Consider the following 22518-nt stretch of genomic DNA (forward strand, 5'->3'; position numbering starts at 1 on the left):
ATAGCCCAGGGTATATAGCAGGATACAATCCTGGACGATCATATAGCTCATGTACGAATCATATTCAGTATGTTCATGGTCCCGACGTGACATATCTTCAAGCTGAAGAACTTTGAAGAATCGGCTAAATAGTACGGCAGTGATACCGTATGACTAGATACAAGGATAGTCTCTTATCTTGAGCCTTGCCTTGTGGTTATCGCGGCACATTATTTATTGATCATTCTGACTGTCAAGATTACTCAGACGAGACCGTAGCTTAATATACTATGTATGAAGACGAAGTGTTAACTTTCACGACAAGAGAAGACAATAATAGTATGCACCTGCATACTATTACAGGTAACTAATGTACTCGATCGAGCGCAAGATCTGAAGATAAGTTAATGTTAAGTTGACTAACTTAGTTTAGTTGAACTTAACGACACGACCGGAATATTGTATTATATAATCAAATGAGTAAGTAAGACGCGATACCGCACTAGGACACATCGGAACGAGCTGAAAGATACCGCAAACAGTCTTTTGGTCCCGTCAGATTGTCATACTTACCCCAGCTAACTTATCATAGTTAGTATTATCTAGTTACCCCACAACATTCGTGGCCTTCACATGTAACGTAACTACTCCGCAGTGGTCACACAGATAGAAGGATGATGACTGAACTAATGCATGGCGCAGAGAGTTAAACAGACCGGTGCAGTAGGCCCACTTATCGTCGTCCCGTCCCGTCTCGTCCCGTCTCGTCCTGTCCCGTCCTGTCTCGTCCTGTCCTGTCTCGTCCTGTCCTGTCTCGTCTCGTCCTGCCTGAGAGTGAACCAGTCAAAAACGCTGCCATGCATTGCAAGACGACCTTGCCAACCGTACTCAGCCGTTCCGCATAAGGGAATATAAATAGGCCATTACTTCTCAAGGAAACCAGGTATCTTTTCATAGCCTCTACACTCAAGATATCTGTCCTAATCGAAACTCCATATTCTCAAAGTACATCTGTGATCTTACCCCCTTTACTCTCCCGCTTTTTCTTTAATCGCAAGACATGTCTGCTAGCGAAGTTCCGGTCTTAGTTAACTCCTGCGAGTGGAGAACCCTGAAGCGACCAGATGGGTCCACATATCGAGCCAAACTTTCTGACTGTGGTCAGACCACTTGCAAGTGGTCCTCCAGTTATGTTCCCCCTCAGCAGCAGTAGGAAGGTCAGTGACAAGCCAGGCCCTTTAGTTGCTATTCAGCTTCTAATCATTCCTTGAAGCTTGCGTTCCTACTTCGGCCTATGGCTGTTTTTGTGGAGCAATATATCCGGTTTTTGAACGTGCAATTGTCGACAGTTAATCGGAATACTTCTGGATAGGCGTCCTTCGTTGGGAGTCAACGGTCAACTCCACGACGTTGATTTGGTGTGCTTTAGGGATGGTATTCTAGAGCTGCTAGCAAAATACTTATTTACATATGGTCATGTTGTATCAGGGCAGCCTAAGAAAGAAGTTGTGGAAGATATAGCCCAGGAAGCTCATTGTACCTATATTCTAGGATAACTCAGCCACATATTTCTTAACTCTGATATGACCGCTCCTGCCATGATATTTACGACGTACTAGTAGTTCCCAAACAAACTGGATTCGCCCCACTCATTGGTGTCGTAGAGTGGCGACAGTTCCCTAGGATAACCTCTCATTGGCTTGCTCCATCGCATGATCACACGCCTAACCCTCGGGTCGTATGGCCGAGTTCTCGTTTTTTTTGTTATTTGAAAGGCGCCAATTCGAGACGCGCGAGGAGTAGTCTTTTTTTAGTACGTTTTAGCGTGTTTTGAGGCCTCATTGATTGGCATTGGTCGGTTAGCCCTTACAAGTTACTGCCTCAGTTTACTGCGGGTTTTTTGGATTCGGGCCGCAAATGTGACCAACCAGAGGCCTTGAAATGCAAAAACACGCTAAAACGTACTGAAAATGACCACTCCCCAGCGAAGGGGATAGTTGGCTTTATAGCTCGAGGAGACAATACGCTCATTGGCTAACTCGTATAAAAGTTTGACCGAATCCGAGGACACATCTTCTAGCGTATGATTCCAAAAATAGTTTAGCGTCGATTGGTGTCAAAGCTATATCCTCGCCTCCAAGCGAGGATTCTCCCTTTTCTCACACATATACGGTCATCCTCACGTTTTCACCTTGAGTACGAGTTTCTAGAGGTAACGCAGTACTTCCGTCGTCAGTAGACTTGCTGACATTTAAACAGATTATGGAGATTTGCGAGCAGTCCGAGATATTCGTCGAAGAAGGCGATGACTATGTCTTTGATCACACAAAATTCATTCTCCAAGAGAAAGAGAAAGGCAGTTACTTTTACTCCGAAACTAAGGATCGTCTTTATCCTTCGGTCCCAATTGACATCAATAAGTTACGGCCAATACCTATGCGAGATTTTTGGCCGCCCTTTGACCGATCCTTAACGCGAGCCCCAGATCCGCTACCTGGGAATCATTATATAAAGCGACCAAGTCTTTTGTACTACAGGGATGGGCAAGCCCAAGATCTCAGCAATCAGATTCTTGACGAAGCAAAAGTATGCGAGATTCTACGGAATAACCCACATCCCAATATCGCCGAATATTTGGGATGCATTGAGAAAAATGGTAGAATAAAAGGCCTATGCTTTGTTAAATACTCGATGGATCTCATACAGAGGGTGGAGACCGGGAGACCTCTCGATTCGGATTACTACCTCCAAAGCATTGAGAGTGGAATACGCCACTTGCACGCATTGGGCCTCATTCACAATGATATTAACCCAAGAAATATTATGGTCGGTGAAGATGATAGACCTATTATCATTGATTTTGATTCATGCAAACAAGAGGGAGAAGAACTTGGGAAATCGGGCACTCCTGGGTGGGCAATCGAAAACGCACAACACGCTAGACAGGAGAACGATTTTTTCAGCTTTTGCATGATTAAGAAGTACCTATTGGACAATTGTACCTAGAATATGAATGGTGGTATTTGGTTATGACCGATTATTCCAGGCACCATTGTGGACGTCTGTTGAGAGTCTTGAATGCTCCGAAATTCCAAGTAGTCACCTGATACCTTCCTCCAATGATTGAATCCAGCCATCGCAATCTTAGCAAGTCATTCGAGATTGGTGGGTAGCAGTTAATCCTGGAGATCTGAGATCTTCGACAGTTGGATGAGAACACGTCTTGCTCTTTGTTTGCGTAGGATTTTCGATATCAGCTGTAGAACAGGATGGGGACAGAATATGCAGTGAGACCAAGTACATGTAGAGCCTCCGAGGGTGTCTACAAAGGCAAGAGAACTTTAGGTGTAAGAGGATTTTTCGCAAAAAAAATTGTGCGAGAAATCCTCACCCGCAAATGGCTCCCCATGGATCCAAAAATGGTTCTTCACCCAAACGAAATGTGCTCAAGAAGGTAGCGCTGACGGAATCGGAGCGTTTGTTTGGGCTTTTATCCCAGACCCTGGTGACTCGTTTCCGTTTTTCTTAATCCCGGTGATTTGATATCAACATAAACAATGAGCTCTTTGGTCTGCTTGTCTAAAAGGTGTCAGCATAATTCAATTTATACTTGGGTACGACTCACGACTGCGTTTACGAATCACAAATATGTATTCGTCTAATTCATCGACGTCCGGCACTGGGGTGGAATTGATGATCTTATATTCATACTTCGCGGAATCCCATCTATATGTGGTTAGCGACGCTCACGATATACTTTCGTCCTTTCGTCGACATACACTTCGTTGACGGTCTTGTACTCCACCTTTGACGCACGAATTCTCGCTCCATCATTGCCTTGTTCTTCGGGCTTCTCGTTGCTGCTAGAATCCTTGCCATCCGAGGTAGGTTGTGCGCTTTGAATTCCCAGCACTTCCGCAAACAACCATTTCAGCTCTTCTTTAGTGATGAAATTCGAAGGGGCCACGTGTGGACTATTAGGCGGCGTCGTAGCTTCCACAGATCTAGCGTCGAGCCCTGTCCGGGAGAACCGATATAATTCTTGTGGGCAGTCGTCGATTTCTGTTGCGGCGTCCCAAGGTTGGGAATTCCCGTACGTGTCTGACTGGCCATTCTGTGCGAGCTGCGAGAAGCGCTGTAGCAGACGTTGAGTGCCAGCGGAGAAAGTAATTGAGAACATCACGGGGAGGCAAATACTTACCATGTGTCGTATTGTCATCCATGACAGGCTTTTCAATGGAATGTCACTAGTGACGATTTTCAAGCCACCATGGATGTCTAGCTGAGATCGCATAATCCTATCAAATATGTCGATCACAAAATGCCTACGGTGAATAGCGCTCCACAGTTCGTCGACACCGAGCCGGGCCATACCGCGAACGGAGCGTCAACTCTGTTGCAGATTGGGAAGGACGATCCTCATGTTGTTGACAACTTGAATGTGGCGACGATGGGAGTGTGATATTTCGATCAGTCACATCATGTGAAGGTGTAACGGACGGCCTCGAGGTCGAATTCTTGATATACTTGGAGTATCGGAACTGCAGCGCGCCCTCCGTCCGATTGGGGAAGTGCTTCAGGATTTGCGACCAGGACAGGTTGTCCTTTTCTTTCAGCAGCTTCAAGCGAGCGTCTTCCTCGACGGTCCACGCCTTCTTGCGCCTGCGTTTTCCCCCACAGCCTGGCTTTCGACTGTTCAAGCGACTATTCGGTTGGTTGTCATCTATATTTTCGGTGGCCTCATCTTCGACATCTTTCGAAGAAGTATCGAGGTCCCAACCCTGTATGCCATTCATTTCGCTTCGACCGTCTCCTTTGCTAAGCGTGTTATCATCATTAGGTGGACAGTCATCAGAGCACCCTCTGTCCTCCGCCCACGAGAAGGAATACATAATCTGTGACGGAAAGAACTCGCAGGTCAGGACACCTCGCTGAACAGTCCTCAAGTCTGGAAGTGATAAACCTCCTAGCTGGAACCCGACAGCAGCTCCCACATCAGAGCGATCACTGTTTGTGACGGGGAGCTGTCTCGGTTTTTTCGTGGGACGGTACCGGTCATCGACTTGCGGTGTTTGTTCAACGTAATCATCATCGTCCGGGTCGTCAGAATCGTCCTCTTCGTCGAATGGAGCCGTTCTGGATGTCTGCCTCTTAGGACGCCTGCGATAAGGGCGTTTAGCTGATCTTTTTGCGTGTGGCTTCGGAGGCCGCGCTGCAGGTATGACGACCGTGACTGTATTGTTCTCACCCAGACAGTCTCCATTTTGTTCACCACGCGATGATAGTGACGGGTCTTGGGAACAGCCGAGGGCTGTGTTAGTGGTTGAATGTTCGCCCCCAAGTGAACTTGGAATATCCTCGTTATCTTCGCTGTTCCGCACCACTAGACTCGTTTCCCGGCTTTCACTGAGAATCATGTCCGATGGAGAAGAATCCGGGTCAGGAGTCCGTTTTTCACCGAGAACGCCCTGGTTCTTGACGCTCTCTGTGATGAGGGTAATATTGGGCGACATTGTCAGATTTGGGGCCGCACTACTCGCATGCAGCAAATCCATGTCGTCGAGATGTGCGGTATCAGCTGGAATGGCCGTTCCGCTCCGTGAATCAGAACCTTTGCGAATCGATTAGCGTACGTACTCGTGAAGAAAGACTTCAATAACCGAAATAGTTGACTTACTCAGCGCAGCATGCATAGTATTCGATTCTAAGCCATTGATCCGCTCTGTCGTCTCCTGGTACGCCGAGCAAGACCGCTCGTGCTCCAGGAATCCCGCTGATATGCCGGGACTGGCTTCGCCATTATGGCTCACATGTTGCTGATTATCACTTCGAATACCTAGACAGTGTCCTCGATACGTCAGCATTCCATTGGCATTCGCTAGGCAGATAGAACTCTAAATCTAGCCGTACTTACCAGGCGGTTGTTTGCGGAGATTATCTTCAAGGCCCTTGCTACCACTGCGACATTGTGGCTGCTGGCCTGTATTCTCCGTGGCTGCGCTCACAATTGCAGTGGCCTCGACTGCCATATCATTCCAGGCTGCCAGCTCACTATCGAAAACATTTTGGTATGAAGGAACTTCAGCCCTCGACTCTTGATCGATTGGGCTGGAAATGGGATGGGATCTGGACTGATGCAATAATTGACTAGGGTCCGAGGGTGACTGGTGTCGGGAATGGGGCTTTTGTGGTAGCGGATGGATTAATGGGGGCAATTGTGACAGTGGTGCTATGATTTTGGAGGGTATGGAGGGTTTGGGAGGTAGGGGAGGTTGATATGGGATAATCTCGTCCAACGTGATCTTCATTGCAACAGGACACAAGATGAAAGGATATGAGAGGGGAGGAGAATAAAGCGAGGTAGAGGAAAGAACGAAAAATGAGAACGAGTGAATCCTGTGAGCTTTTTCGAGGAAAAGCGCCCAAGCACACCCATTTTAGTACTGCATCATCACCTGGCTAACGAGTCCACTCTGGCAGGATAGCCGAACATGGAAATGCCGAATGTATCGGAACTCTCAAGCATTTCTACGAGAGCTACCTTGACGTGTCCCACAATATCCAAGTCCAGCCGTCCCTGATGCGCGATTTTCCTGATTGGCAGCACGGCCTTGGAATTGATGGCTGTCGCTGCCGTGGGATGACTCCTGCATGCCACCGTCACATCAGACGAGGCCTCTGACCCTCACGCCAGAGAAAGGAGGTGAAACCCAACCTATGAAGTGCATCCATCGGTCACAGCTGACCTGCGATGTCTCCATCGGACAATCACCTGGAAGTACGGTGAGTTTTCCATTGGCCGCATCTACCCTCCGTTGCCTGGATTCAACCTTGTTGTGAGGCATTTTGGGGCAGTGCTATCGTGTCGGACAGCCACTCCTCACTTCCGAACTAGTCGAGATGATGCGGCACGCCCCCTGTGGCGGTCACTGTTGGAGCTGGATGCACAGCATCGGACATCTCCGGCCTCATCCTTCGCTATTTACCTCTGACTGATTGGTGGCGGATTCGCGACGGATCGCCAATCGCCAACTGCTGCCTAGGAATGCGAGGGCTTAGGCCGCATTCAGTTCTCGCATCTGTCACTGCTTCACCATCAGCCCCTGACGCTGCAGGAAAAAATACTCAACAGGTGAGCAATCGGACAATCCGCCTCGCTGGACTAGAGCACCTGGCTGCAATGGAGTGGAGCCGGGAGAAAGACTCAAATTTCAGCTGGCAACACTGGTTTTGCGCTAATTGCGGCCTAGGCATCGTCCTTGTTGTGTTTGTTCGAGTGAAAGGAAATTACACAAGGAGAACGGCCGTGGTCGTCGAGCGACGCACCTGCGGTTTATATACTGCTCGCGACCCACCCGTCACCAGCGCTAGACCGCAAACGGGCACGCTAAACCGGAAGGAGGCCGTTTTTAGCGTCGCCGGGAACGCTAAACCCGATCGGGGGGACGCGTCGCGGACGCGCGAATCAGCGTCGCTCCCACAAATGCTGATACTACTAATAAATGATTAGTATAGAGTAATAAATATTATATAATATATACTCAGATTTCTTAAAATCTATTAAAACTATACATATGAGTCTAAATATTTATAAATGTAATATAATATCATTAATATGATATAATTTACTATACATAAAGGTTTCTGTCCGTTCTATAGTAAGATCTCTAATTAACTATACGATGAGATTAATTAATTATATAGCAAGATCCCTGATTAACTTCGCAGAGATACTTAATTGACTGTGTAGTGCACTGGATCTCTAGTTGACTCACTGCACAGCGAGACCCCCTAATTTACTGTTATAGTGAGCTTCTTTACTAAAAAGAAATGCCGTGGCAGCCGTGGAGAAAAGTAAAATTACAATTTTGACCATGAGATGTTACAGACTACTGTAGGTTGGGCTGTCCTGTGCTTTCAGTGGGCTACTAGTGCTAAGTTAAACCCTGACGCGAAGCCTAGGCATGGATAATTCGCCATGTATGTGATGCTTTTGTCCTATCCATTACGGTAGGGGCCCACTCATGAATAAAAAATCTAAACGAGGAAAAGGCAAAATATCCAGACGGTCTGCGAAAACTCGTGAAAGTAATCCTGCTTGGTACCATTTCGAAATGAAACATTGCAAAAACATAGTTACAGGTTTTCCGGTTTCGAAAACTCTAAGTCTCGGCGATAAAAAAATGCTCCGCTCAGTCAAGTGATGGCGCGTCCAGGTTCGCCTGAAGCTGAAGCAGGTTCGAGTGTGTAAGATTCCAATTTGCGGGGAGCCTTTTTGGCGCGAACAAGCCTGGTTTCCTAAGCCCGCTGCTGAAGGCTAACTTTAGCTATGCATTTCCAGTTTGAATGCCCACGCTTTCAATCAGAAGGCATAGCTTATATATTTACCAGGTAGTCCCGACGAAATGGTGGAATTGCTTTTGAGCATTATCCAAAACAAATAACTTTTTGTCAGGCAGAGAACAGTCAAGTTTCACCAAGCAGGATGGATGACATTCAAATGCCTTCAGTTGAAGACAAGTCTAGCGTATCCATTATCGAATATGTCCCGGTTATTGATTCTGGATGTTATGAGAAATCGGTAATAAAGGCCGTCCTCAAAAACCCTCGGGCAATGATAATGAGTAGGTCACCACCTTATTCTGCAGATGAGCATTACCGCTCTTGACGGAAAAATCCATGTCAAACCGCTTGCTCATCTTTGGTCTGTCAGGTATATACACGTTGTATGCTTGCATTGGTGCCGGATATGAGGCTCTAGCTGCTTCTGTACGTATATGCCCATTTAGGATAGAGAATTTCTTGATCTCTTTCTTTCTAACCTATTTTGCTTGCTTTAGGTCGTCCTTGGCATTGGCGAGTTTCGGAAAAATTACGGCGAACCCTTCGAAGGTGGTTATGTTATGCCTGCCAGCTGGCAGCTGGCATTCACGGCAGCTGCTCAGATCGGCATAGTATTTGGCGGATTGCTCACTGGACCTTTAATCCATAGATTTGGAAGACAACTTGGCATCGGTCTTGCTGAAAGTAAGTGATTAAAAATAGGCCTTTAGTCATATTTCTGCTAGCATTTCTGACACAGCCGGCTCCTCAGTCATTGTGATTGCTGGAGTGCTCCTCCAGTGGTTCTCCAACGGGAATCGTGCTTTGTTCTTTGTAGGAAAACTGATTGTGGGTTGTCCCATTGGTATCTTCTCGGTCCTTGTCCCCGGGTATTGTTCCGAAGTGACGCCAATCGCTCTCAGGGGGGCAGTTACGGCTACCGTGAATTGGAGTATTGGTTTTGGCCAGCTTCTAGCATACATCGTCATGACCCAAACGATAAATATCCAAGGACCCAATGCGTACAAAATCTTATTCGCCGTGCAATGGATGTTTGCAGGTATTGGCTTACTATTACTGCCGTTCTTCCTTGAATCACCTTACCACCTCGTTGCAAAAAACAAAATTGAAGAGGCACGGTCTGTTATCAAAAAGTTGTACAGCAAAGATATGAATGCGGAACACTATCTCGAAGAGATAAGGATGACTCTGGCTCAGAGACAAGTTGAAAACTCTCAGCAACTGGGTTACAAACACTGCTTCACCAAAGAGAACCGTATGCGCACGCTTGTAGCATGCAGTACGTTTTTCATTCAAGCTAATAGTGGCATTATTTGGGTTGGTGGATACGTCACATATTTCTTAGAGCTAGCAGGCATGCCTTCTGGTCTCTCGGCAAATGTTTCCACTGGCATGCTCGGATTAGCAGTTGTGGGGAATATGTTTGGGTGGTTTTTGATTGAGAAGATTGGAAGGCGAGGGACCTCGCTCTGGGGTAAGTGAAGCTAATTCTCAAGTTCCTTTTGTAACTTTTCGCTAACAAAATGTTTGTCTTTAGGAACCGGTCTCTTGTCAGTCGTTCTATTTATGATCGGAATCATGTCTGTCATTAACAAAAAAGGATCGTTGTGGGCTCAAGTGGCCTTTATGGCTTTGTGGAATTTCCTCTACCAAGCCACTATCGGAGCAGTGGCGTGGCCTATCATTGCGGAAGTTCCATCTTCTACTGTCAGATCATCTACGATGTCACTTGCTGTAATGACAAACGAGGCATCGAATACTGTCTGGTCCTTCGCCCTTCCTTATGTGGTCAATCCCGATGAAGCAAATTTGGGAGGCAAGATTGCATTTGTGTTTGGCAGTATCTTGGTTCTTTGCACAGTATTCGTTTTTTTCACTTATCCGGAGACCCAGGGGAGACGATTTGTGGATATCGACGAATTATACAAGAGAGGAATTAGTCCTAGAAGATTCAGGAGCTTTGATTTAAATCTGCAGTCAACCACCAGGGACGTTGAGGCAAGGACCAAAGATTAGTCCTCTGCATGATACAAGAGACCTTAAGCTCAACTAGGCTGTCGCTGCTTTTCATTGCTTTCTTTTAGTATTGCTATATATTCGTTTTTTGGTTTTTTAGTTATTGTGCAACCACTGGGTAGCAAGGTTATTACAGGCTGGTAGGAGCCTGTCAATGGTTCAACCGCCAAAAGGGTCAACCAGTACCCCTCGATGTATCTTTTTTCCTGGTTAACCTCTTCCGCTGTTTTGTATGGTAAATTTCTGACATGCCTCAACCGGACCTCTACTGCTGCTGCATTTTAGGAGCCTTAGGAATGGCAAGAATTTTCCTAACAGCCTTCAGTTTGGGAATTCTCATCTACCGATATTAGAAACCTAACTTGCCTTCTAAACAAGGGCGTATTGAATTCATTTTGTATTTCTGCGTCTAGTGCTGCCCCTAGAGTAAGAATACGCCTGTCCCTTTCACAATTCCTAGTAGAAGGCAATAACGGGCTTCAGTACCATAATAGGGTTTTCTGTACTTGTTGTTGCAAGAAGCTCTCGTACATATTTACTACTACACCGGATGCATCTCATTAGCCCACACAGGCGTATGTTTATTACTTTGTTGACTATATTTCTCACCTCGCTATAGCCATTACTAGGAGCCCCTGAGTAAATTCACCAGCATTCTTTCCATCACTTATTTATATGGCAGTCTGAGCCCTCCTTAGGTAGGTTAACCAATTACACAAGATTACGTGTCAGACTCAATTTCTCCTTAGGCGATTGTTCAACATTTTGGTACTGCACTCAGCTTGAAATTCATGGCACACTAAATAATCTCCACATTCAAGAAACTCATATATATAGGTAGTTTCGGCACCCAATTTTAGTGCCGTGAGAGCTTCACTGATCCCCACGCTTACAATCCAACATATTGCATATTAAAAGTTAGATGGTCGCATGTTTTTATCTGGAAAACCATACTCTATTGATGCCCAGAATTTAAATTTCTTCACTATAAAAACCGAAATCGACTAGATATCATCGCCTTCCCAATTTCACCAAACATCATGTTGCGCCAATCAGATATCGCTGAAAAACCCCGACAGAACTGGGTGTCTGCGTGGTATGCCGCACCACAAGAGATGCCGTCAGCATCACTAGAAGGTCGCACCTTACGTCAAATCGCTTTTCTACATGCAGAGGGTGAACAAATTCGTGTGCATTTGTCCAATCGATACGGGCATGGAAGTGTCACCTTGTCATCCATGTCTGTGGGCATCGTCATCCAGGGACCCATCGTACGTGAATCCCGCCCGCTGCGATTTGCCGGAAAAGCAACCCTCACTTTATCTCCCGGTCAAGAGGTAGTAAGTGATCCGGTAGACCTACGAGTGAAGGAATTCACAAATCTCGCCGTCACCTTTGTAACGCAAGGCGATTGCACCACAGGCCATCTCACGGCGCAACAAACCTCATATGTCTCTGGAAGGAGTGATGTATCTTGCTGCCCTTCGGAATTCTCTTGGCTAGCTTATCCAGTTCAAACTAGCTCCTACTGGTTGCTGTCCGGTGTTGATGTTCTGCCACGAGAGCCCATAAAGGCGATCGTTGCATTCGGCTCTTCCACGACCGACGGTGCGTGTTCGACTTTAAATGCAAATAGGCTCTGGACAGATTATTTGGCGCTACGGTTGAGTGTCGCCGGAGAAACTTGTTTTATGTCGGTCATCAATGCTAGTATTTCAGGAAATACCCTTACAGCCATAGAGCGCCCTCAGGATGAATATTTCGCCATACCACAATTTCTGTTTGGAGAACCCGGCCAGGTGCGTCTTGCCTGGGATGCGTGCACGCACACCGGAGCTACCGATCTGATCGTGAATATTGGATCAAATGATTTGCGGCTTGGGGTTACAGCGGATGTGCTGATAGAGGCCTACAAGCAACTCGTGCAGCTGTCACGGAAGAGTTTACGGCGAATTTTTGGTACGACAATTTTGCCAGGGGGTTATACACCTGAACAAGCTGAGCAACGTCGATTGGTGAATCAGTGGTTGTTGGATGAAGGACTACAATGGTTGGATGCAGTCTTTGATCTTGCAACGCCGCTCCGCTCTCTCGAAAATGAAGATATACTCCATGCCGAATTCGACTCGGGAGACGGGGTTCATCCTAATGATGAGGGCTATCGCCTGATGGCCGAAGCTATTGACATTTCCAAGCTATCTGGCAGCGAGAAAACGCAGGATTGACGCACGCAAGATATATTTGACTGAAATGATGGTGGCTGGCTATTAAAACATTTTCTTGGGCTTTATGTAATTTAAAAGCAAATTGGGTCACCGACACTGTTTTGGCGTCGTCAATTGTCTCTCTGAAATTTGAATAATTCCCCGATCAAGATTTAGCCTTGGGAAGATTGGTCTAATGAAAGAGGAAGATTCACTTCTAAAATAACTTCTAGGCCGTCGCACGGCCTGCCAAGTGCCTTCGTCGATACGATTGATCGCTGCGGAGTGGCTAGAATTTTGAGAGATCGAACTACATGCGGTAGATGATAGCGGGATATCATTGATTGGAATCATAGATCTACATGATGCAAGATATATTTAGAGGATCGTCTCAAGGTTTGGGGCGAAGCTCTAATCGTAATGGAGTCTTTACATGTTCTGATATTGAAGGCGCGAGAGGGACGTTTCCTTTGTCCTATAAATTAATAGAACTACCAAATACAATTTTAGGGATATTTAATCCGGAAGATGTGAAGCACGTTATCATAAATAATGTTATTGAAAACCGCTTTGCCAGTGACCCCGGTGGGTAATTCCTTTTCAACTTGACCAGTGAAGGCCATGAAATGCTTCTCGCTGTTGACCTTGGTAAGAATTTCTGCAAGTGCCCGGGGGGTCTGCTGGCTCGAAATGGCGTCATATGCATCCAAGACCACTTTCCCACTTAGATGTGCGACAATGTCGTCAACGACTGTAGGCTTAGTATAGTCAAAGACTGCAGAAGCACCGATGCTCTTGACGAGGTAGTGGGTGCGCGAACTGGAGGTTGCCACGACATCGGCTCCCGCAGCCCGCGCAAGTTGGATGGCTGCCAGACCAACACTCGAGCTCCCGCTCCAGACAATTAAAGTATTTCCTAACGGCTGAGGAGATGTGGTAGGCAGAGGAAGTTCTAAAAAGCCCTTTTGAAATAGACCCGCTGCTGCTGTACTCACGGCGAGCGGTAGAACAACGGCCTCCTCGTAGGAGACGGAACTAGGTATTGGGGCAGCCATATTCGCAGACAAGATGGTGTGTACTTCTGAAAGCCTGAGTACCGTGTCTCACCATTGGCGAAGCTAATGGCATTGCTATCGTCTTTCAATCGGATCTGATCTCGATAGGTGAAGAGCGAAAGTGGTGGTACCTTGGCTTACCCTATAACTCGCTGTCCCTTTACAAATCCTTCAACGCCTTGGCCGACATCAACGACTTCACCGGCAACATCTTGACCGAGAATGAACGGGTATTTCAACGGAAAAGGGTTGTACGCCTAAATTTTCCAGTCAATAGGATTTATAGCGACTGTGTGGTTCTTCACGACAATAGTATTGGGCTCGACTGATGACGGACAAGGAGCATCGCGGATCTGCAGAGGAATTTGGTGAGGTTCCAGCAGATATGCTGCTTCATTAGTCGCCATTCTTTTTACCTTTTCACTGCAAGCTGTGTGGAAGTCTGTACAGGCAATCAATCTACCTCGATGATATCCAATGGATAAGTACCGAGCTGAAAGGATTCGTTGTGGTGAACTTGAGATTAATTGATCCAAGACGCAATTATACTTGAGGAAAGGGAACATTGATGTTGAATTTGAATAACACCTAACAATCAATTGAAAACGGAAAACCGCACTTGAAGTAGAGTTTCGCCACGAAAGTCATGACGTAGAACATACGCTGGGACCTTCGCCGAAGTTGGTGGGGAAAGAAAGCTCAATTTTCAGGCAGGGCGGACAAGGGCGGCCGCTACCTAGTGTTGACGCATCAATACCTAATGAAAGAGAAGTGGCGTGAGACGAAGGCGCTGGTGGATGAACGCAAAGCCATTCAGCTGCCCTGCGCAAATTTTCATCGAAAGAAAATCCTTGCTCTCTTGTTCCACACGAAGCTGAAGAATGCTTGAAATTGCGCCTGTTCGCCGCAGCATCTTAAGATTTCCTTTCCAGTCACTGCCTTCGCCAGGATTTCATATTCATTGGCCTTATCATCACCGTTTTCTGCCACCGAAAGCTGGAGCTAGCTTGCATATAAGGTGCGTACATGTTTTCGACCAACCCTTATTTTTTTCTAATCCAACCCACACTTGCACATTGTTTAAATTCGAGCATATCATCAAGTCGAGGAGAGTAGTCGATTGGGTCATTGTGCGCTCCCCGCCAAAATTTGACGGAGAAAGAGACAATGGAAATGAAGCTGATTTCTAATTCGAATTTACGCTTCAGATGGCACACGATTCTCCCGCAATCACTCAAACCGGTCATTTCCATCGACCGGAGGCGGCCTTTCGTTCATTCATCTCTCGTGCTACCGACTCAGATCATCCGCCCGCAAAAGACAGATATGTCCTATACATCAGTCTTGGTTGTCCATGGGCTCACCGGACCAACATCGTACGCCGTATCAAGGGCCTCGAATCAGTCATTGAAATGGTAGTACTCGACCCTGAAAGGGGCCCTGAAGGGTGGTACTTCTCAGGCCGTTTTGGCACTGCGGAAAAGGACCCACTCTATGGATTCAAAACCCTTAAAGAACTATATGTGAAAGCGTCTCCTTCTTACAACGGGCGCTTTAGTGTTCCTGTTCTGTGGGATAAGCAACGAGAAACCGTTGTTAATAATGAAAGCAGTGAAATAATTCGGATGTTTTACACCGAATTTGATGATTTGCTTCCGCCTCAATTGAGAGAATCAGGACATCCAGCTACAAATGGCTGTGGATTCTACCCCGAAGAATTGCGGTCCAAAATAGATGCGATGAATGAGTGGATTTATCAATACATCAACAACGGAGTCTACAGGACTGGATTCGCAGCGACTCAGCAAGCATACGAGGATGGAGTATATCCTTTGTTCAAAGCTCTCGATAGGGTTGAGAAACATCTGGCTGAACCTCAAAATCAACCGTATTTGTTTGGGGAACATATCACGGAAACTGATATCAGATTATACACAACTATCGCTCGCTTTGACGTCGCTTATTATCTGATTTTCAAATGCAACCTGAAGATGATTCGTCATGATTATCCGAATATTGACAAGTGGTACCGTAATCTCTACTGGGATGAGTCAGAAAAAACCAGAGGAGCTTTCAAGTTGACAACTGATTTTCAAATGTATAAGTTGAGCTACTTGAATGCGGTTGGGAGAAATGGAGTCATTCCTGCTGGCCCAGAGCCGGACATTCTTCCACCTGCTAGTGACTAAAGATCACTGATTATACATATTTATTTTTTTTTTTTAACACTTTTACCCTAATTTCATCCTAAAATCGAGGTCGAAATGCGACTGCCATCATATGTTCCAAAGGCAGTAGCAGAATTCAATATTGTAAAAGTCGGAAGTTTAGTGGGGGGAAATTAAAAATTCTGGGAAAGTAGTTTGTATTAATCTATTTCATTCATCATATCCTTTTCAGCAACATTCCAAGACATTTCAAAAAGAATCTTAAGCTTATTTCGATCGTTTTATAATTACCCCTTACTTCTTCCTTTTCTCCCACCCGTCGAGGATTAGAGGAGAGCTTCTGGATACGGAGGTAACTTTACATACAAGGAACATCAACACACAGGAACCGTGAAACAATCAAAAGCCATGTCGGATCAGAGTAACCTAGAGCTCAGGATAGTGTCCATTTATTCTTGAGAAGGAACTCCTCAAATGTGGTGAGGTTTTTCGGAGCTAATTCTTGGCTCTCTTCAAGCACTTTCGCCGTGTTAGGGCCGTAGTAGCCAAAATCTTGGAAGTAAAGCATCATGTCGATGACTCGGTCCGCCGCATTCGCAGGGATAAACTTCCTCATGACTTCTGGTGGCTGTTGAATATAGCGGATCTCTTTTCCAGAGACTTCACCCATGATTTGCGCGATTTGTTGCATAGAATAAAGCTTCGTAGCTGCTGGAATGACTTTGCCCTCATATTTCTTGGGATCAGCCAGCATTAGGGCGACAAACTTGCCGATATCCCCAAGCGTATCGAGTAAGGGGAGTTCGGTCTGTGGTATGACCACATTCATGATAGCGTAAGTCCCATTTCCCAATGGAGCGGGGCCCATTGATTCCAGAAAGATCGACATAAACGAACCGGGGCTGACGAAAGCACTTTTGATGTTTTGCTTTTTGATGTAATCTTCCACCTTAGATTTCACATCGAAATGGTCCCCATGGAGGTACTTGCCACCAGAATAATGTTTGATACTTGGCAAGGTACTGTAAATGTAGAAAGACACGTTGGCAGCGACAGCGGCATCCACCAATCCTTTGCCATGTGCTAAGTCCCTCGTGACCAGTTCTTCGTCATGAATGGTCTCCGTCATGGCAAATACTGTGTGTGCATTTTCCATTGCCTTTCGGATCGATTCCCCATTAGCCACGTCGGCTTCTACCACTTCAACTCCCTTCTCACGCAATGCAACAGCAGCCGGCTTCGATGCATTTCTAGTGATAGCGCGAATACGATACTGATCCTTCAAAGCCGGGTCGGCCAGGACAGCGTTTATAACCGAACCACCTTGGTTGCCAGTGGCCCCAAAAACAACAAGGATCTTACTCATGATTGCTTGGTGGCGGAAATCAACGAAAAAGATGATCAAATAAATGACGAACACTCCGTGGACGGTTAACCTTGTCTGATATTGAGCGCACTCCGTTTCGATATATGACAATCGTGGATATGTGAGATCTTTGGTAATTTTCTAGCAACTTTCAACACGCACCCGGTCCTTTTATTATGATCTGAGTGCCCATTTGACACGGAGTTAAGGCCCGGATTTCAGTCCATATTCCGGACTCGGAAAGCCGCCTGGTACACGGTTTGATAAATCTAGTAAGCGGCCGCGCCGCCCGCCCTGTCTCCGCCTTACGCAAAATCTATCAATGTTCTGACAAATCAAACAATAGACTAGCCCTAACTAAATTAGCCATTGAGAACTTGTTTCACTCCCTACGTTTTATGAAATTTTTTGATATAATAGCGACTAAGATATTACTACTATTGTACTTCAGCCGGTTTCAGTCCAATTTTGATATCATATTCTACTCGTGTCGGTCTCTTTTCCCTGTCATTATCGTGGGCAATCTTCCTTGAATAACTAGACCGAAGGCTTAGTACAGGCCGCAGTGAAGTAAGGGACGTCCATTGCTGCTCATTGAGATGGCTTTAAACGAAAAGGGGAGTTCTCCAGCAGGGAGTATGAAAGGTCTTGACGACTCGGGAAGCACCCGGCATGGAGACGACATAGAGTTGGGATTCGAGCCCCTTCAAGAACAGAGCTCAGAAACGATTAGACATCAAAGTCCCAATCCGCTGAAGGATGATAATAACCATATAGTTTCCTGGGACGGTCCCGATGATCCGGAAAATCCAATGAACTGGCCTGTGTGGAAGAAATGGATATATACAGTTGCGTTGGGATCAGTCACATTCACCATTACTTTTGCCAGTAGTGTTTTTAGCACAGCAACTGTTGTAACATCTATGGAATTTGGTGTCTCTGAAGAAGTCATGGTCCTTGCAACTAGTCTTTTTGTTCTGGTGCGTGTGTTCACCCCCACCCCCGGGGCAGCCCCTAATCAGCGAGAAGTCATCGAAATTGATAATCGTTCTTGATGAAAATGCATCATGGGCAAATATCTGACGAAATGACAGGGTTTTGCTTTTGGGCCACTGATCTGGGGCCCTATGTCTGAATATTACGGCCGCAAAATCCCCCTTTTTAGTTGCTTTTTCATCTTTTCGATCTTTCAAATCGCCGTTGCGACGGCTGAAAATTTGCAAACTATTATGATCTGTCGATTTTTTGGCGGTTTCTTTGGTTCGGCTCCCCTCGGAATTGTCGGTGGCACATTCGCAGATTTCTGGGCTCCTGTCGATCGAGGCATTGCTATGTGCGTCTTTGCTAGTGCGACTTTTATCGTGAGTCTCTTTATTCCGCAGCCCTCTTCCTCAATTAAGAATCCGTCTAACGTGACTGTGATTTACCTTCCTAGGGTCCTGTGGCCGGGCCAATTGTCGGTTCTTTTATCACTGAATCCTACCTCGGCTGGCGATGGACCGAATATATTACTGCCATCATGGGGTTTTTCTTCGGCACTGTAGCCTTCCTAACAGTTCCGGAAACGTACGCACCTGTATTGTTATCGCGACGCGCTGCCAAACTGCGATATGAGACGGGAAACTGGGCGTTGCATGCAAAATCTGACGAGTCTCCAATGAATTTCAACACGATTGCGTCCGTGTATTTAACCCGCCCGATCATGATGCTAGTTATGGAGCCCATTCTGATTTTAATGACGATATACATGGCATTTGTGTACGGATTTATATGTAAGCTCACCGTTATTTTCATTTCCCACCAGCTTCCAGTCGGGTTTCCCATTTCCACTCCACATCACCGTTTCTTCACATTCCTTACCTTTGTGGAACAGTTTTGTGACTCATATTAATGACGCTAACACGGTCGCAGACCTGCTCTTTGAAGCATACCCGATTTCTTTCCAGACACAGAGAACATGGTCACCTGGCTTGGCCTCCTTGCCGTTTTTAGCAATCACCGTCGGGGTCGTCATCGGCGCTTGTGGTGTCGTGTACCATTCAAAATCTCGTGTGGCTCGCCAGGTAAAGGAAAAGGGTCGTGTCATACCGGAAGAAAGATTAATTCCGATGATGGTGGGAGCAGTCTTGCTTCCAGGGGGGATGTTTTGGTTCGCATGGACCAGTGATCCCAGTATATCGTGGGTTCCGTCTGTATTGAGCGGCATAATGACTGGCTCTGGAATCATCTTGTGGGTATCCCTTCCTTTTGTCAGCCTTTTTTGTCCCCTGTTTATTCTCTCATGTCCAGCAACAATTTTCGAATTCGCTTGCCGCCGGACCATGCTGACCCCTGCTTTTTTTCCTCAGAATTTTCCTTCAAGGGCTCAATTACATCATTGACAACTACCTCATGAACGCCAACAGCGCAATTGCAGCCAACGGCTTGCTCCGATCTGGATTCGGTGCTGGTTTTCCATTGTTCGCCAGTCCGATGTTCCTCAATCTGGGAGTCAATTGGGCCACCAGTCTCCTGGGTTTCCTTGGCGTTGCAATGATACCGGTGCCTTTTCTCTTTTATATTTTCGGCGCCCGAATTCGTGCTATGAGCCGTTACACGCCCAAGTTGCCCCATGGAGGTCCTCCAAACCCCTTCGCAGGTGCTAATGGACCACTGCCTCACAGCTCTCCCAGATAGATATTTCGATTGGCTTCACTTTCACCATGAGTTACTTCTTGAACGGATATTCGGGTCTCTCTTTTTCTGCGTTCTTTTGTCGCGCAAGGTTCAGTGCGATTCACATCCAAAATGACAGTCTTCACACTTTTGCTACGTGACGAGAAAGCTCCGTTCCCTGACCCTGTTCCTGTAACAGGTTCTTCATACATACATTTCATTATATTCCTTTTCATATTTTGTGTTAAAAAACTTTTTGTTTCCTTCTTTTTTGCTCTTCTATTGAATGATTTTAATTTTTTATTTACTATTTTCCATTTCATGCATGTTAGAGCTAGAAAAACATCTCAATATTACAAAATAAACAAATAAAAGTTTGAACATAATTTGAATCATACTTTAATGAATTAAAAAAGCATTTTCATCAGCAATTTGACGACAAATGAGCCCTAGTAGTACATTCCGATATTTAAACAACACTCACGGATTTAATTTATCGTTAGCAGGGACGACTATGTGCTTTTCTGTAATGGAGCCTGGATATCAGTGGAAAATATATGGCATAGAAAAGTAACAAGACGTGAGCTGAAGAAAAAACTGTCTACATAGGGAGCAAGCCCATATTACGCCTGTGACGGCCAGTGTGTGTGTGTGTGTGTGTGTGTGTGTGTGTATATTTAACGGCCGTGGTTCGTGACTCGCACGCTTCCCACCGATCCCTACTGGGACATAGGCCGCCGAGGAGTAAGCCTCGGGTTTTAGGTCCTATCAGATTTATGTATAAATAAGAGACTCTTTGGCGCATTTCCATAGCTGCCGTGGTCTTACAGGGAGGTCCACTTTGAGTAGATTTTAGGTATTTGCCAGCTATAATGGTCCGCCTACACTCCATGACCTATCACTCCACCACTATTATAACTGAACAGTAAGTTTTGCAGAGAGGGAAAGAAAGAAGAGAAGAGAAAGAAAGAAGGAGAAGAGAAATATAAAGGAAGAGTAGGGCTGTCTTAGCTAGGTGCTAAGGAGAGATTGGCGAGGGCAGATATCCTTAAAGAAGTGGGTCTCTGCTAGCCATGTAGCTAGCTTTTGTGCTCCTTTAGCAGTGCCTAAGAGAAAAGAGATGACCTCAGAAGGGGGCCCAGGAGGCCGAGGGGCTCGTCTCTTAGCTATATAACAGAAGAAGAAGTGCAGAGGTGCTTTTTATACTCTATATTGGCAGAGAAGATAAGTATCATTATAATTAAAGTATTTATAGTAGTCTGCAAAGTCTCCATGACTAGTATAGGCCGTAATAACATGGCCGAGGTCAAGTTGGTTGAGTTGAAGCTCCCTAGGGCGCTTAGAGGAAGTGGTTATTTCTAGATCTTAATAGCTCTGTGGTGTCACCTTCTCCCATTGTGACAGAGCAGCGGATAGGGATTGAGTCTTGGTGTATCTCTTTAGCGAGGCGTATAAGGATTTGTGAGGAGCAGGAAGGATTGAGGCAGCTCCCTCTTTGACAGCGAGATCAGCCGCTTTGTTCTCAGGGATTTTGGCGTGTCTAGAGACCCATTGGATTTAAATAGATCTGCTTTTGGTATGAGGAAACCTTTTGCGAAGTGGCTAGGCAGCTATAAGGGTGCAGAAGGATTTAAAGATTTCTTAGAAAGATCCTGTAGAGGAAAATAGAAAGTATATAGCAACTTCTAGGTTATCAAGGCAGATCTATAGATTAGTAGCAAATTAAGCTATTAGGTATGCTATTACTGCTTGAGCGCTAGCTAGAGCTGCTTCTGCTTCTACGTCAAAGACCTCTTTCCCATGTCTATATGAGAGTGAGGAGTGGAGGAACTGATGGTGTGCTTAAAGTCTAATATAGTTACCCCCTGCACATCCGTCTGCTAGCCTAGATCTATCTGAAAAGATTACAATATCTGAGCTAGGGATGGTACATTGAAAAGCCATGAAATTAGCCGCTGCCTGTTCCTTAGTGTGTCCCATGGGAGCTCCTATTTAAACTTGAGCATTCCTATGAGGCTCGCGAGGGTGCCAGGGAGCATATTAGAGAGGGTTTATCTGTTCAGAGTTTGGGAGGGCCAGTGTATGGCGGGTAAATTAGCTGGTTTGTTGGCCATTACTAGCGATCTGTTCTGCGTGTCTTTGAAGTGGGTAATAAGGGTTGAGATGCCATAGTTGCAAGGAGGGCTATTCAATCTAGTTCAATTTCTGGTGGAGAGAATCTAGACTCTCAATAAAGGACTGGCTTTGGGGTTGTGCGGAAGACTAGAAGGACTGCTCTTGCACCTATTAGTATTACTTTAGTTAGTTTCTCAAGATATTCTCTAACTTGGTTTGAAATCTAGGAAGGTTCAGGGCGAGTACGTCCTGGCCACCAGGTTTCTACGCCATAGTATACTTTATGAAGTACACAGGCTGATATAGCCTGCTATAGTAAATTAGATTTGACTCCTCAAACAGTATTCCCTAGAGAGCGAAGAGCGTTGGCCATAGTGAGGGCTTTAGATGCTGTTTCTCTAATATGCCATTTAAATGTTAGCTTTTTATCAAAGAGGATTCCTAGCTATTGTAGATATAGCCGTTTAGTATTTTCTGATATTATAATAGATCTAGCTTTCACTGAAGATGTGCAGGTTGGGTCCTGGTTTGCTTTATATTAGGAGAAGTGAAGAAGCTTGTATTTATCTAGTATAAATGTAATGCCCTCTGCAGCGCCTTAATTAAGAGCTTCTTAA

At 45.7% G+C, this 22518-nt stretch overlaps 9 protein-coding genes across 9 annotated transcripts, besides 8 other annotated features; 5 read left to right on the forward strand and 4 right to left on the reverse strand.

Annotated features, from left to right (window-relative positions):
• The first annotated feature begins 719 nt into the window (after positions 1-719).
• Positions 720-808: a microsatellite.
• Positions 809-2140: 1332 nt separating this feature from the next.
• On the forward strand, positions 2141-3548 carry TSTA_066460 (uncharacterized protein). Its single transcript, XM_002340545.1, has 2 exons — positions 2141-2191; positions 2239-3548. The coding sequence occupies exon 2, from the start codon at positions 2242-2244 to the stop codon at positions 2983-2985; it is 744 nt and encodes a 247-aa protein (XP_002340586.1). The 5' UTR covers positions 2141-2191; positions 2239-2241; the 3' UTR covers positions 2986-3548.
• Positions 3385-4171, reverse strand: TSTA_066470 (uncharacterized protein). The gene is made up of 3 exons (XM_002340546.1): positions 3759-4171; positions 3605-3705; positions 3385-3558 (listed from the first exon to the last, which is right to left on the reverse strand). The coding sequence occupies exons 1-3, from the start codon at positions 4157-4159 to the stop codon at positions 3470-3472; spliced, it is 591 nt and encodes a 196-aa protein (XP_002340587.1). The 5' UTR covers positions 4160-4171; the 3' UTR covers positions 3385-3469.
• Positions 4172-4304: 133 nt separating this feature from the next.
• TSTA_066480 (uncharacterized protein) lies at positions 4305-6008 on the reverse strand (the record flags this gene model as incomplete). Its single annotated transcript, XM_002340547.1, has 3 exons — positions 4305-5590; positions 5657-5857; positions 5894-6008. The coding sequence occupies 3 exons, from the start codon at positions 6006-6008 to the stop codon at positions 4305-4307; spliced, it is 1602 nt and encodes a 533-aa protein (XP_002340588.1).
• Positions 6009-7496: 1488 nt separating this feature from the next.
• Positions 7497-7519: a sequence feature (AT_rich).
• Positions 7520-7572: 53 nt separating this feature from the next.
• Positions 7573-7612: a microsatellite.
• A 1046-nt stretch (positions 7613-8658) lies between these two features.
• Positions 8659-10508, forward strand: TSTA_066490 (sugar transporter, putative; the record flags this gene model as incomplete). Its single annotated transcript, XM_002340548.1, has 4 exons — positions 8659-8748; positions 8820-9006; positions 9074-9796; positions 9860-10508. 4 exons carry the CDS (start codon positions 8659-8661, stop codon positions 10336-10338), a joined length of 1479 nt encoding a protein of 492 aa, XP_002340589.1. The 3' UTR covers positions 10339-10508.
• Positions 10509-11199: 691 nt separating this feature from the next.
• TSTA_066500 (uncharacterized protein) lies at positions 11200-12651 on the forward strand. Its single transcript, XM_002340549.1, has 2 exons — positions 11200-11678; positions 11709-12651. Exons 1-2 carry the CDS (start codon positions 11379-11381, stop codon positions 12561-12563), a joined length of 1155 nt encoding a protein of 384 aa, XP_002340590.1. The 5' UTR covers positions 11200-11378; the 3' UTR covers positions 12564-12651.
• A 397-nt stretch (positions 12652-13048) lies between these two features.
• Positions 13049-14004, reverse strand: TSTA_066510 (alcohol dehydrogenase, putative; the record flags this gene model as incomplete). The annotated part of the gene is made up of 3 exons (XM_002340550.1): positions 13049-13631; positions 13739-13854; positions 13888-14004. 3 exons carry the CDS (start codon positions 14002-14004, stop codon positions 13049-13051), a joined length of 816 nt encoding a protein of 271 aa, XP_002340591.1.
• A 369-nt stretch (positions 14005-14373) lies between these two features.
• TSTA_066520 (uncharacterized protein) lies at positions 14374-17266 on the forward strand. The gene is made up of 2 exons (XM_002340551.1): positions 14374-14615; positions 14806-17266. The coding sequence occupies exon 2, from the start codon at positions 14806-14808 to the stop codon at positions 15784-15786; it is 981 nt and encodes a 326-aa protein (XP_002340592.1). The 5' UTR covers positions 14374-14615; the 3' UTR covers positions 15787-17266.
• TSTA_066530 (hscarg dehydrogenase, putative) lies at positions 14374-17501 on the reverse strand (the record flags this gene model as incomplete). Its single annotated transcript, XM_002340552.1, has 3 exons — positions 14374-17259; positions 17294-17379; positions 17464-17501. 3 exons carry the CDS (start codon positions 17499-17501, stop codon positions 16199-16201), a joined length of 1185 nt encoding a protein of 394 aa, XP_002340593.1. The 3' UTR covers positions 14374-16198.
• Positions 15803-15823: a sequence feature (AT_rich).
• Positions 17502-17549: 48 nt separating the features above from the next.
• TSTA_066540 (bicyclomycin resistance protein, putative) lies at positions 17550-19807 on the forward strand (the record flags this gene model as incomplete). Its single annotated transcript, XM_002340553.1, has 5 exons — positions 17550-18111; positions 18226-18492; positions 18567-18903; positions 19043-19361; positions 19480-19807. Exons 1-5 carry the CDS (start codon positions 17731-17733, stop codon positions 19805-19807), a joined length of 1632 nt encoding a protein of 543 aa, XP_002340594.1. The 5' UTR covers positions 17550-17730.
• A 620-nt stretch (positions 19808-20427) lies between these two features.
• Positions 20428-20459: a microsatellite.
• Positions 20460-20724: 265 nt separating this feature from the next.
• Positions 20725-20782: a microsatellite.
• A 216-nt stretch (positions 20783-20998) lies between these two features.
• Positions 20999-21880: a mobile genetic element.
• Positions 21881-21905: 25 nt separating this feature from the next.
• Positions 21906-22518: part of a mobile genetic element that runs on past the window's edge.

This window comes from Talaromyces stipitatus, genomic scaffold (genome assembly GCF_000003125.1).
Source record: "Talaromyces stipitatus ATCC 10500 scf_1105507295523 genomic scaffold, whole genome shotgun sequence".
In the NCBI taxonomy this organism is placed as follows: domain Eukaryota; kingdom Fungi; phylum Ascomycota; class Eurotiomycetes; order Eurotiales; family Trichocomaceae; genus Talaromyces; species Talaromyces stipitatus.